This window comes from Vombatus ursinus, unplaced genomic scaffold (genome assembly GCF_900497805.2).
Source record: "Vombatus ursinus unplaced genomic scaffold, bare-nosed wombat genome assembly UNPS02014810.1, whole genome shotgun sequence".
In the NCBI taxonomy this organism is placed as follows: Eukaryota; Metazoa; Chordata; class Mammalia; order Diprotodontia; family Vombatidae; genus Vombatus; species Vombatus ursinus.
In genome coordinates this window covers 24,466,751-24,480,237 of record NW_020954588.1, presented here as the reverse complement: position 1 = coordinate 24,480,237, position 13,487 = coordinate 24,466,751, and the positions used below count along the sequence as shown (strand labels likewise).

At 36.5% G+C, this 13,487-nt stretch overlaps 1 protein-coding gene across 3 annotated transcripts in view; it reads left to right on the top strand.

The window, feature by feature from the left end:
- The window catches only part of NAALADL2 (N-acetylated alpha-linked acidic dipeptidase like 2), a 1,445,704-nt gene that overhangs the window by 1,194,769 nt on the left and 237,448 nt on the right, over window positions 1-13,487 (top strand). For all 3 annotated transcript variants that reach the window (XM_027875745.1, XM_027875744.1, XM_027875746.1), the window contains one exon: window positions 3,283-3,429. In XM_027875745.1, coding sequence (XP_027731546.1) covers window positions 3,283-3,429 — 147 coding nt within the window. The remainder of the gene's footprint in view (window positions 1-3,282; window positions 3,430-13,487) is intronic.

Sequence of the window (13,487 nt, the reverse complement as noted above, 5' to 3'; positions counted from 1 at the left end):
GGATCTGAAATGAAGGAATCCAGGTCGCTGTGTACTCGGTGCAGGCTGGTAATGGGATAACACTGGTTCTAGAGGCAGGACCTTGGTTAAGATTCTGCCTCTTCTATTTGTTACCTGCAAAACCTTGATCTAGTCCCTTCAGCACTTTAGGTCCCAGTTTACTCACCTGCACAGTAGAGGGCTTGGCCTGGGTAGCTTCTAGGGTCCCTTTCAGCTCTACTTCTGTGACCGACACAGAAGGCCTGAACGAGTCTGTCACCTCCATGGAGACATGGAGACGTGCAGCTCATCCATCACATCAGAAGTTTTTCGCAGTTCCCTGCCTCCTGCCAGAGTGAGTTGGACACAACAGATCCCATAGAGGTCACTGCCAGGATTTTTCCATCCCACTCTCCTTGGAAGCAGAATTTTGACTGCTTCAGCAGGTGATATTCTACATACCAACATACACACAGTTGATAACAGTGCGGCTTATAATAGAACTCAGGGTAGGAAACTGAGGCAGTGACTAGCTACACCAATATGGCCCTGTCATTTCAGTGCAGACAGGAATGATCCAGAGACCTAATTATTTCCCAGTGATGTTTTTTCATTATTAAATTTTACTTTTAATTTAGGGAATAAAACAAGACGTAGTACAATAAAAAAAATGATCACACATGAAATTGTAAATCTGCTGTGCCCAGGGGCAGCTAGGTGGCGCAGTGGATAGAGTACCTACCTTGGAGTCAGGAGGACCTGAGTTCAAATCAGACGTTAGACACTTGACACTTCCTAGCTGTGAGACCCTGGGCAAGTCACTTAACCGCATTTGCCTCACCAAAAAGCAAAAAAAAAAAAAAAATCTGCTATGCACAACTGGCTACTGCTTTCACATATACAACAAAACTATCATGTAAATTTCTTTTTTCCTTCCCTTTCTTCTCCCTCCCAGCTCTAGAGATCGCTACCATTAGACACAAATAAGGGTATGTACGTATGTATGTGTGTGTGTATACATACATACGTATATATATAAAATGATTCTATACATACTTCTATTTATCAATTGTTTCTCTGGATTCAGATAGCGTCTTTCTTTATATGTCCTTTATAGTTAATTTTGGTATTTATCATAGCCAAAATAACTTATTCATTCAAAGTCATTCTTAAAACAATATTGCTGTTACTTTATACAATGTTCTCCTCACATATTCTCTATAGACATGTAAACTTAACATTCAATAAATTTCACTAGCCTTGTAACTCTCCTTCGTAAGGTAGTTCAAGCACCTTACTTTTCAAGCCTGGGTTCTGTGCCTGGCTACTATAGATAGCTAAGTGAATGAAAAGAGCTTCATTATAGGAGGTGAATAGAGATCAGGGCAGCCCAGTTTGTGCCCCCAAGTTACATAATAACAAACACGGCCTGGGAAAGTCTAGAAGCTCCATAGTTACTGGTTAGACTAAGGGAAATCACAACCTTTAATGTATTAAGATAGAAACTGATCATAGGGACCTAGAGAATGGGATTTAAAGCTTGTTATCTTAGGGCAGCTAGATCTCAGAGTGGATGAAGTGCTGCAGTCAGGAAGACTCATCTTCCTGAGTTCAAATCCAGCCTCAGACAATTACTAGCTGTGTGACCCTGGAGAAGTCACTTAACCCTTCTGGCCTCAGTTTCCTCATCTGTAAAATGAGCTGGAGAAGGAAATGACAAACCACTCCAGTATCTCTGCCAAGAAAACCCCAAATGGGGTCAAAAAGAGTTGGGCACAACTGAAAATGATTGAACAACAAAGCAAAATCTTAGAGATCATCTAATTGAATTCCGAATTTTTGGGTCTTTATGAGTTTCCTCTTGAATACAAGGCCTCAAGTAATAAAGACTAAATATATATTTGTCAGATGAACGATTGCTATTTCTGTTATAACTCTTTTTTTTTTTGGAGGGAGTGAGGTTAAGTGACTTGCCCAGGGTCACACAGCTAGTAAGTGTCAAGTGTCTGAGGTCAAATTTGAACTCAGGTCCTCCTGACTCCAAGGCCAAAGTTCTATCCACTGCACCATCTAGCTGCCCCTCTGTCATAATTCTTACAGCAACTTGCTCATCCATTTTGTATTGTGATTATTTAATGAGAAGACATTCTTTTCATTTGAAGAGTCCGTGGTTTAAATCTTTGTGATCTCAAATATCAATGTATGTTTGAAAAGAGGATTTGATGGAAGTCTATAAATTTCTCCAGGCCCTACCTTGTGCCATCTGTAAGTGGTTTCCTGAATTAGAGGCTCAGACTTTAAAAGAGCAATTCAAGAAAGTATACCTAACCAAGTCAACTCCAATTTCATAGTGATAGGATGGACTCCATCTGCTTAGCCCCAGAAGGCCGAACTGGAAAAAAATTGGGGAAAATTGCAACAAGGCAAATTTATACTTGATGGAAGGAAGATTTTCCTAACAAATACAATAATCCAAAAGTGGAATGGGCATTATTGGGTTGAAGCAGGGTCCCTCTTACCATGTCTTCAAGCAAAGCCTGAATGACCACTCTTAGGTCATGTCCTAGAAGGGATTCAGGTATAGGATGGACTAGGTAACTACTGAGATCCTTTCTAACTCAGTGTCATATAGGCTCTAGTCTTGTCATTTTCCAGATAAGGAAACTGAGGCTCAGACAAGTTGTGACTTGCCCAGGGTCCTACATCTGGAAAATGTCACAGTGAGACTTGAATTCCAATCTTGCCAGCTACTGTTGTTTGCACAATTCCGCCTGTCCATCATGCCTCTCTTTCATGATGTAAAAGCATGGAGCAGAATTATAGAAATAGATATTTCAAAGATCTAACTTTTTTTTTTAAATTTGGAAATTGTTTTTCTTGAGAGCAAATTTTAAAAATATACTTTTTGAAGTCTTAAAAAGTTCCAAAAGTATTTCCTTCCCTAGTTTCCTTCAGGACTTAGCTCAAGTGTTATATTTTATGTGAAATCTTTTCTGATCATTCCTTATTCCTTCCCTAACTAGATCTCTGTAGTTTTTTATTTTCCACATAGCTTTTATCTACACAGTTGTCTCCCCCTGTACAACATAGAATCCTTGAAGACAAGAGCTCACTTCTGTCTTTGTTTTCATAGTGCCTAACTCAGTGCCCAGTACATAATAGTTACTTAAGAAATATTTGTGGATTGATTGAAGATGGCATTGGAGAAATAACCACCACTAAAGTTAAAACTGATTTGGGAGAGGCATGAAGGGATGAATAGTTACCATTAGTTACATGAACATTTCTAATTTCTGTTTTCAGAAAAAGGATTTTAACTGCTCCTGGAAAACAAAGTGCCCAGAAGGCAACCTCAGTTCTGTGCAGATGCAAGGAGATGGAGATTTCTTCATCAACCACCTCGGAACTCCCAGCCTGCAGGTTGTCTACGAGGACCTCAAAGCATTAGAGGTGATTGTTGCTGAGCATTCAGAACAAGACATTCTAAGCAGCGTGCAGAATGTAATTTTATCCCTCCTCCTCTTTCCTCTTACCAAATAGGTCACTGTAGAGGCTTATTCACTTAGTGAATTATTCTAGGCATCCAGAGGCTGGGTACAGTATTTGAAAACATCAGCTCTTTTCAGTGGTATTGTATTCAATTTAAAAAGATTTATCCTGTCACTCACATTATCGTAGAGCCCATCACAACAAGAAATTTGCAGAAGTTGGATTAACATCAAAACGTAATTGTGATCTTCAGCATTCACAGAAACAGATGACATGTGCACTAGATTCTCCTCACTGAGCCCCAGAGAAAATGTCTTTTGCGTGTTGTATATTAATGTAACTCTTGTGGATTAGCTACACAAAGTTTGTAAATTGCCTACCACTTCAAAAGATAGCTCTTTGCAATGACCACATTCTTTCTACGAATTCATGATGCACCTTAATAAATCTATAAGTTATAGCAGAGCATGCTGTGAGAAGGCTTATCCCTCACCATTATAATGGGCTCCCAAGCTTATTGCCTTTGTCGGAATGGAGGGGATGAGAAAGGATCTTAAGACTGAATCTGAGGTAAGTGTTTATACAGCTATACTCATCTGCGTCCTTTCTCTCATGCGTACAGAATTCAACTATGCGTTTTTGGTGGGTTATTAGAAGATCACTGAATTTTTTTTTACCATCCCGTAATTATTAGCCTAACTTGGTCTGCATAATTTCTCCATTAAATTACATTTTTCCAAAGCCAATCATGGTCTTCTGATTGACTTTGGATTTTATATAAGCTTTATCAGATGGCCCAGTAGATAGATTGTTAGACTTGTAGTCATGAAGAACTGAGTTTGAATCCTACTTCTGACAGTGGCAAGCAACTTAACTGTTTTCAGCCTCAGTTTCCTTGTCTGTAAAATAGGTATAAAAGCATCCCCCTCAAAATTGTTGTGAGTGTCAAATGATATAAGCACATGTGAAATGCTTTGCCAACCTTAAAGCATGCTATAAAATGTTAGCTATCGTTCTTACTCTCATTTCTGATAAATTGCATATTGGTGGTGATTCCTTATTTTTAGTTGACTTTCACTGCTCCTACCTTCTAGTCCTCCTGTAAAGCAAAAACTTATGCTTAAATGAGGTGAGGAGAAAGACCATTTCTGCAATAGGGGATGATATCTAATGCAAAGGAAGTGATTGGAAATGAAGAATCAAAAACCCGGGAAAACTTACATAAACTCATGCCAAGTGAAAGGAGTAGAGCCAGGACAACGTCGTACACAGTAACAGCAATATTTTAATGATGATCAACTGTAAAAGATTTAGCTGCTCTGATCAAGACAATAATCTAAAACAATTCCAATTTGCGTATCAGTTCATACAACTTTTACCCAGGCTTCTCTAGAACCAAATCTTCATCATTTTTTAGAGTACAAAAGCAGTACTTCATTACATTCATATAGTATAATTTGTTCAGCCATCCCCAAGTGATGGGCACCCCCTTGGTTTCCAATTCTTTGCCCCCCCCACACACAAAGAGCTGCTATAATATTTTGTACTTAAGGAACTGTTTCTTCTTTCTTTAATCTCTTTGGGAATATAGGCCTAATTAAGGGAATATAGGCCTAATTAAGTCAAAAGGGATGAAAAGTTTAGTAACTTTTGAATCATAGTTCTAACTTGCTTTCTATAATGTCTGGAATAATTCACAGCTCTGCCAATAATACATTAAAAAGTCCATTTCCCCCCAACCCAACAATTATCATTTTCCTTTTTTGTTATCTTTGTTAATCTGATGAGTGTGAGATGGAACTTCAGAGTGTTATTAATTTGAATTTCTCTAATTATTAATGTTTTGGAGCATTTTTTTTTCATGTGACTATTGGCAGCTTGACTTTCTGCTCTAGAAAATTTCCCATTTATATCTTTTTATTATAAATCAGTTAAGAAATGGCTCTCTTATAATTTTGAATCAAGAACTTTATTATATATGTTTGGAAATCTATTTGCCCCTCCCTCCCATTATCTATTTTCTTTCTAATTTTAGTATAGTGATCTTGTTTGTGAAAGATCTTTTTAATTTTATATCATCAAAATTATCTCCTTTGTCTTATGTGACCTCTCTATCCTTCCTTTAGCCTTAAAGTCTTACCTGATCATAAATGTGAAAGGTGATTTTTTTTTCCTCCTTCCTCCTTTACTCTATTTATGATGTTACTGTTAATGTTTGATTATATATCTAGTTGGATCTTATTTTGTTATTTGGTGTAAGAGATTAGTTTAGAAGTAATTTTTGCTAAACTGCTTTCCACTTTTCCCAGTATTTTTTAAAATTGATTACTGAATTTTACCTCAATAGTTGATATCTTTGAGTTTATCAAACATTAAGCAACGGTGCTTCTTTGTTTCTATGTATTATATATGTAGTCTGTTTCACAAATTTACCTTTTTATTAACCAGCACTAAATGGTTTTGATGATTACTGTTTTGTAGTATGCATTGAGAATTGATATTGCCAAGACGCCTTCCTTACCATTTAAAAAAAATCATTTTCCATGAGATTCATGAACTTTTGTTCCACCAGATGAATTTCATTATTTTTTGCTCTATGAAGTAGTGCTTTGGTAGCTTCATTGGTATAGCAATGAATAAATAAGTTCATTGTAAGTATTGTTACTTTTATTATATTGATTTGGGCTATCCATGTACAATGAATATTTATGCAATTTCTTAAGTCAGTTTTTATTTCTATAAAGAGTATACTTATACTTGGCTACTTTTTATATGTGCTTTACCAGGTAGATTCTCAAGCATTTTATGCATTCTGATGGTCTTTATTTTTTCTTTTTTAATATATTTTTTCTCTGGGTTCTATATTTTGTCAGCAATATACAGAAATGCTAATTGTTTATGTGGATTTTTTATATCTTATAACTTTGTTGAAGTTATTGTTTCAATTAATTTTTGGTTTATCTCCTAGGGTTCTCTAAGTAAACCATCATATAACCTAATAAAAAAGTTTATTCCCATTATGTATAATGCTGGCTTTTGACTTTAAATAGATGCCATATGCTGTATTTAGGAAAGATCTATTTATTTTCATGTTTTTAATAGAAGCAAATGTTTTATCTTATCAAAAGATTTTTCTGCAACTATTCATATAGTCATGATTTTTGTTATTCTTCTGTTTTGATGGTTTTTCTTCATATTGAGTTAATTCTGCTTTCTGGGTATGCATCCAACCTGATCATAGCATGTAATCATTATAGTATGTAGCCATAGTCTCCTTGCGAATACTTGACATTTTTCATTCATATTTATTAGGGATGTTGATGTATAATTTTATTTCGCCATTTTGACTCCTCCTAGTTTAAGTATCAATACTGTATTTATAAACCTAAATAGAATCTCCTTTTGTTCTGTTTTTTTTTTTCTCTAAAAGCTTGGGTAATAATTAAGTTAATCATTATCTTTTTATGTTCCTTTATGATCCTTAATGATATTAGAATTCTAAGGAGACACCTGTATCATGTGACCTGATTATTTAGCTTTTTATATATCTTATTTTTTGAAGTTTCTACTTATCTTTCTCTCTTCACAAGGATTGCTTAGAAGTCCTCCATTTCATGAAAGTCCTTCTTAGAAGTCCTGGGCTGAGAAACAAATGAGTCACTGTGACTTTTCCTTGGATTTTTGCAATCAGGCTCAGTATGGTGGATTTTCTAAATCGTTGTTGGATTAGTTATAGGAAAACTGGCTTGTATTGCCTCTTCCTACTCTATCATCCTGAGTAGTAATGATCTCCTGAGTAGTAATGTTTAAGAATATATAAAAGGGAAGAGGAGACAAAGATTTCAATTTGTTTTCTCTGTTGAACAGGGATGATAATATTGATAGCACTCACCTCTTAGGATGGTTGTGAAGGCCAAAAAAACATTACTTAGGCAAAACACTTTGCAAATGTCAGCTACTACTCTATGAATTCTACAAGAAGTCCTTCCATGTGAATTCCTCCTTACAGCACGCTGAGTCCAATCTTTTACCTTGTGTCTGCTTCTTCCTTGGGGGAATCTGTAAAAGAAGGAATTTGTCTCACAAAGCAAGAAGGACGAGGAAGCTAATCAAGCTTTATTTGCCAAACCTCTCAAAAGAAGAATATTACTATTTCAGTATGTGGCCAGCAAATCTACTTAACCTTTGCTTTGTGTCTCAACCTTTAAGGGAAATTATCAGTGATTATAAAACATTGAACAGCTTGTTCCATGAAGTCTGAATTACTTATGTAAAACCATTTATCAAAGTAGATTAGAAAATTATGATCTCTTCCTCTCCTCCTGAAACACCCCCACCTCCGTCTTATACTGCCTAGATTTTTTTAAAGAAAGAAACAAAATTAAGTAATTTATACACGTGAAATGACTGGGGACATCTTGCCTCCAATGCCCTGCTGTGCTCTACATGTAAGCTCTCTGATGCAAGTTAAAGTGTTTCAAATATAGAGCAAATGCAATCCTACCAGCTCCAGAAATGATTTTTCTATACTGCCATACTATTAGATCGAAAAGTTATTTTGATTCAAATCACAACATTTCAGGAGATTTAATATCAATCTGCAGTATGTTCTATTATCTACAGATCTGCTACCAACTTTCTCCAATCATTTTTTTTTCAGCTACATATAAATTGAATAAGAGAAGAAGTCTGGATGCCTTCTCGTAGCTTTTCTTGGCATCTGCACTGCTAATTCTCCAATAATTAAATTTCACAAATGCAAAGCAATCTATGGATCTGCCAAATGTTAAAATGATTCCTCCTCTTAAGATATTGCCCTGTTAATTGAAACATCTCTGGTTTCGAGCTGTATTTAAATAAGAAGGTTTTCAATTTGTAAACACTGTTGCACCTGTTAGGAGAAGCATTCTGTTTCCGATTAAATACAATGCAGAAGATGGCTGTTAAAGAAATGAAAAAACAGATGCTCTCTGATTAAGAATGCAATATTTATGACAGGCTGGTGGTCCAATGTACATTTCTTCTGTCAGTTAACATCTGTTGCACGTAGTGGTTCTTCCAGATCAGAATATTCACTATCTGTAGGGCATGTCAGAGAAGCTGCATCCCTCAGTACATCAAGGTATAGTCATCCTTTCAGCTACCAACCTTTATCATTGAGTTGGAGTCTTCTTACCTTATACTTTTTTACTCTTTATATTTCTCATAAAGATGGAATGTGTCATATTTGCATGATACTAAGATATTGAGTGTTCAAGTTATTGTAGGGGGGGCGGTTTATAAGTGATTCTATACTGGAGAGAATCGGAAATTTATATTTTCATTCATTTTTTTTTAAAGTAATTGTCATTTTTTACACCGTCTCTTTTTTCAACATATCCTTGATGCCCTCTCTGTCTGTCCCTGGGCTCTCTTCTCCTAGCACCTTCTCTTACAAGAAAGAATGATCAAGTAAACCCAACTCACCTAGCTACTATGTCTGACAGTGTATGCTACATTCAGCACCTGTAGTCTATCTCTCTCCCACCTTTTCCAAGAGGAAGAAGTTTTGTCATCCATCTTGTGGAACCAACCATATTTAACCTTCACCTCCTTTTTAGTGTTTTCTTTTAAATTATCATTGCCATTATGCGTTTTGTTGTTTTTCTATGCATATTGGTTCACGCAGATCTTCTACTTTTTCTCTTAATCCCTCATATTTTCCTCACTTGTTACTGAACAATAATATTTAATTGCCTTCATATGGTGTATTTTGTTCATAAATTCCCTAATCAATGAGTACCTACTGTGCTCATTTTTTGGGGAGAGAAGGCTTTCACAAAAGTTCTAATATGAACATGTTGTTATATGAAGGACCTTTCATTGGTCTCCTTTGATCCAATAGTGAAATCACCAGGTCAAAGGGCATCTTGAACTTTTATACTTTAGAACTTTTCAAAACTTTTTACCCATAATTCCCAAGTGTTTTTTAGAACTTTTGTGTCAATCCACAGCTTTAACAGTTTCCAATTGTTTCTGTCTTTCGACAGTCTCTCCAGTATTGACTATTTACATTTTTACCATCTTTTCCAATTTGATGAGTGTGAAGTGGAACTTTAGTTGTTTTAATTAGCATTTCTCTTATTAGTGACTTGGAATATTTTTCCCATATGGTTGTAGATAATTGAGATTTCTTATTTTAAAAACAATTTGTCCATATCCTTTCCCTGCTTATCTGATGGGAGTGAACTGGGAATTTAATGACAAAAAGCCAAGGAAATTGAGTTTTCCTTTTTTATATTCATCTTCTCGAGCTGCATTGTCAAGTGTTAACTGGAATCCTTAAGGTCATGTATTGTATCTTAGTGTGTTTTCCCCCCTCTTAATTCTAACCCCCAGGTGACTGTTTGATGTGTGAAGTAAAACCTGCCAAATTGTATATGCAGAAAGAATGGAGTTTTTTTTTCAAAGTAATTCATAGATTATATGTATCATTTCTATCATCTTCTTCCCCTCCTACTTCCTATTGGTAAGTTGTTTTCCTGAGTAGATGAGCAGCTAAATTTTACTTCATTTAGGAATCGTTCTTTGTTAAATCTCATTTTGAATGTCTCAGTGCCAGATAGTCATTACTGTATGTCACTAGGTACAGGGTGCTCAAAGATCACTTTAAATCTCTTGACTGAAGGAAATAAGCAGTTATATTTAACTATCACCCTAGGACCAGCCTAAGTTCCATTGAGCTTACATGTCTTGCCTTGCTCAATCTACAGTACAATTTGTAAGCTACCAATAGCCCTACTGGGGTTAAAACTAACTCTTAGCTCAGTCACTTGAGAAGCTTCACTCTCACAGATGAAAATGTGTCAATAGGAGAAAAGATGAGAAAGGATATTCTAGTGTCCTCAGGAGCTTGCCTTTTTCATGTTAACTTGATTACCACAAGAGCATTTCGTAAAGGATAGACACTGTGCTGGCACTGTGTGCAACCAGCACCGATTAGCAGTGCTGTTGCCCATACGCAGTTCTGGGTCACCGTTTTACAGGGCAAAGAGAAACATGTGGTCAGTCACAAGAGAACAAGGGCCCTGATTGCAGATCCAGGGCCAAGAAGAGCATTAGCACTTGTGGCTACAGGGCACTAGAGGCCCTACCTGGGTAAAGATTGAAGCACTGACAAAGATATATAATGAAATAGAAGACTTTCAAGCATTCTTGGTGAAAAGGCCAGAGCTGAATAGAAAATTTGGTGTTAAAACACAAGACTCAGAAGACATATAAAAAGGTATAAACGTGAAAGAGAAATTATAATGGACTCAATAAGGTTAAATTGTTTACATTCCTATTTGGGAAGATGATACATGTAACTCCTAAGAACTTTACCATTACTAAGGCAGCCAGAAGGAGTCAAAGGAGAATTTGTATAGTTAGAGGGCGTGGATGTGAGTTGATTATGTTAGGATGATCTCAAAAAAAAAAAACAACAAACAAAGGGGTGAGAAAGAATGATGTGCTGGGAGAAGGGGAAAAGAGGAGGAAGAATGGAGAAAATTATCTCACATAAGAGAGGCAATGCAAGGAAAAACTTTTACAGTGCAGAGGGGTGGCAGGCTCAATCTCGTCACAGCTGGTTCAAAGAGGCAAATACACACATAAATACACATTCAGTTGAGTATAGAACTCTATCTTACCAATAGGAAGTAGGAGGGGAAGAAGATGATAGAAATGATAGGGGATGATAAAAGGAAGGGCAGATTAAGAGAGGCAGTGGTCAGAAGCAAAACAAACTCTTGAGTAGGGAAAGGATAAAAAAAGAGAAAAGGACAAGCAGAAGAAAATGGAACAGAAGGAAATATGCAGTAATCATAAATGTAAATGGGGGTGAAATCACCCATAAAACGGAATCAGATAGCAAAATGGATTAAAAACTAGAATCAAAGAATTTGTTTCTAAGAGATACACTCAAAATAGAAAGACACAGAAACAGAGTTAAAATAAGGGTCTAGAGAAGAATTTGTTATGCTTCAGAAGAAGTAAAAAAGTCTCAGACAAAGTAAGTATAGAAATATGTTTCACATACTTTAACATGTATAATTGATACCACATTGCTTGCCTTCTGAGTGGGCAGGGGAGATGTAGGAGGGAAGGAGAGAATTTGGAACTCAGATTTTTAAAAAAAATGTTAAAATAAGTGAATAATAATTTTTTTTAAATATAAAAATTTATCACAGAACAGATGAGGAAGAGATGGAGAATAATCCAGGGCTGAGGATTAGCAAGAAGTGAGCAGAGAATGGGTAAGGAGAAAATGAGATATTACAGTTCAGAAAAATGTAGACAGTAAGTGGCAAACTAGGATCAAGATTGGAGAGGAAAGGAAGGGGAGTCAGAGTAGTGAAAATGGCCTGAGAAAAGACAGAGTGGTAGAGGGATTAAAGGTTTTTGTGATGTTGAAGAATAGCTTTAGGAGGAGTAAAGCATAGGGAGAGATGGAATTTTAAGAAATTATGATCAAGTAGAGGAATGTCAAAATTGTTAATTAGGGAAATGGAACACTAATGGGTTATGATGAGATCTACACTATGACATTCCTGTAAATGGTTCAGGTGGAGTGAAGGAATGAGTCATGGGATTTATGGAGGCTGAAGAATTGGGAGGACTGAGAGCTGGTGGGATTATCAGTGGGTGTTGGAGACTCCTAATATACAAGCAGGAGTCCGGAGTAAAGAAAGATGGTGAGCAGGTACTGAACTCCTTGAGAAAATAGTGAAAGTGATTTGGGAACTACTATATAACATTCAGGGACAGCTAGGTGTCTCAGTGGATAAGGCACCAAGCCTGAAGTCAGAAAGACTCACCTTCCTGAATTCGAATCTAGCTTTAGACCCTTACTAGCTTTGTGACCTTGGGCAAATCACTTCACCATGTTTGCCTTAGTTCTTCATTGGTAAATTGAGTTGGAGAAGGACATGCAAACTGCTCCAAGTAGCTTTGCCAGGAAAACCCCAAATGAGGTCATGAAAAGTCAGATGTGACTGAAAAATGACTGAACAGCATACAAGATCCACCAGAGTCTAGATTAGGTGGGTTTTATTAATGCTATAAACTTTTTAAATGGAGGAAAGATGCCTGAATGGGAGTTAGCTATTGCTGCTTCTCATCCTTAGTGGCTGGATTGGGGTGGAAAAGAGAAATGTGTGCTGACTTTGAAACTGGGATTGGTCTTTTGCTGGGTGGCCTTTGGCAATTTGAGTTCCTATAATGGTATCGAAAAATCTTCTATCATGTGAAATGTCATCCATGGAGTGAATACTATTCCAGTTGTTATCTGCTGGCTGGAACCTGAGGAGGAAAAATAAATCATACAAGATATTAGAAGAAAATCAAAGAATGAAACCTAAGAGTCAGATCAATGCTTCAAAAGATCTTACTTTAAATTGGTTACTACTTGGAAGGGACTTCACAGAGGAAAGGCCCCTGTGTCTAACATCTTTGATTACAATTTGTATTATCAAAATGTTTGCCCTGGCAAGTCCAATATAAGTTCTATTCACATGCAGCATATTTGTAGGCTCTCTGTACTCAGAATCCTTGGAACCGAGTTATGCTGGAACCATACTGTTTGTGAAACATCTTCTAATGAGGTCTACTGGGTTTTCGGTAGTAATCACCCTTGGATAGGAACTAAGAAATACTCCCAGTATAAAAAAAAAGTTCATAGTGTCCTAGATATAGATAGGATGAGTTCCCAGGGCATTTGATTTAGTTGTTCACTTATTGACATATACTATACTGAGACAGCATATAAAAATGCTTAGTAGAAATAATCCATGTCTCTATGACACTTTATGTTTTACACAAAAGTTTTTCAAAAGAATCTGAGTTTAAGCATGTGTTTTAACCTCATTTCACGGATGAGGAGCCTAAAGGCCAGAGAGATTGGAACTTGCTGATGATCACACAAACTATTAAGTATTGGGATTGGGATTTGAATCCACATCTCCTGGATCCAAGTCTCATACACTCTTTCTACTGTACCA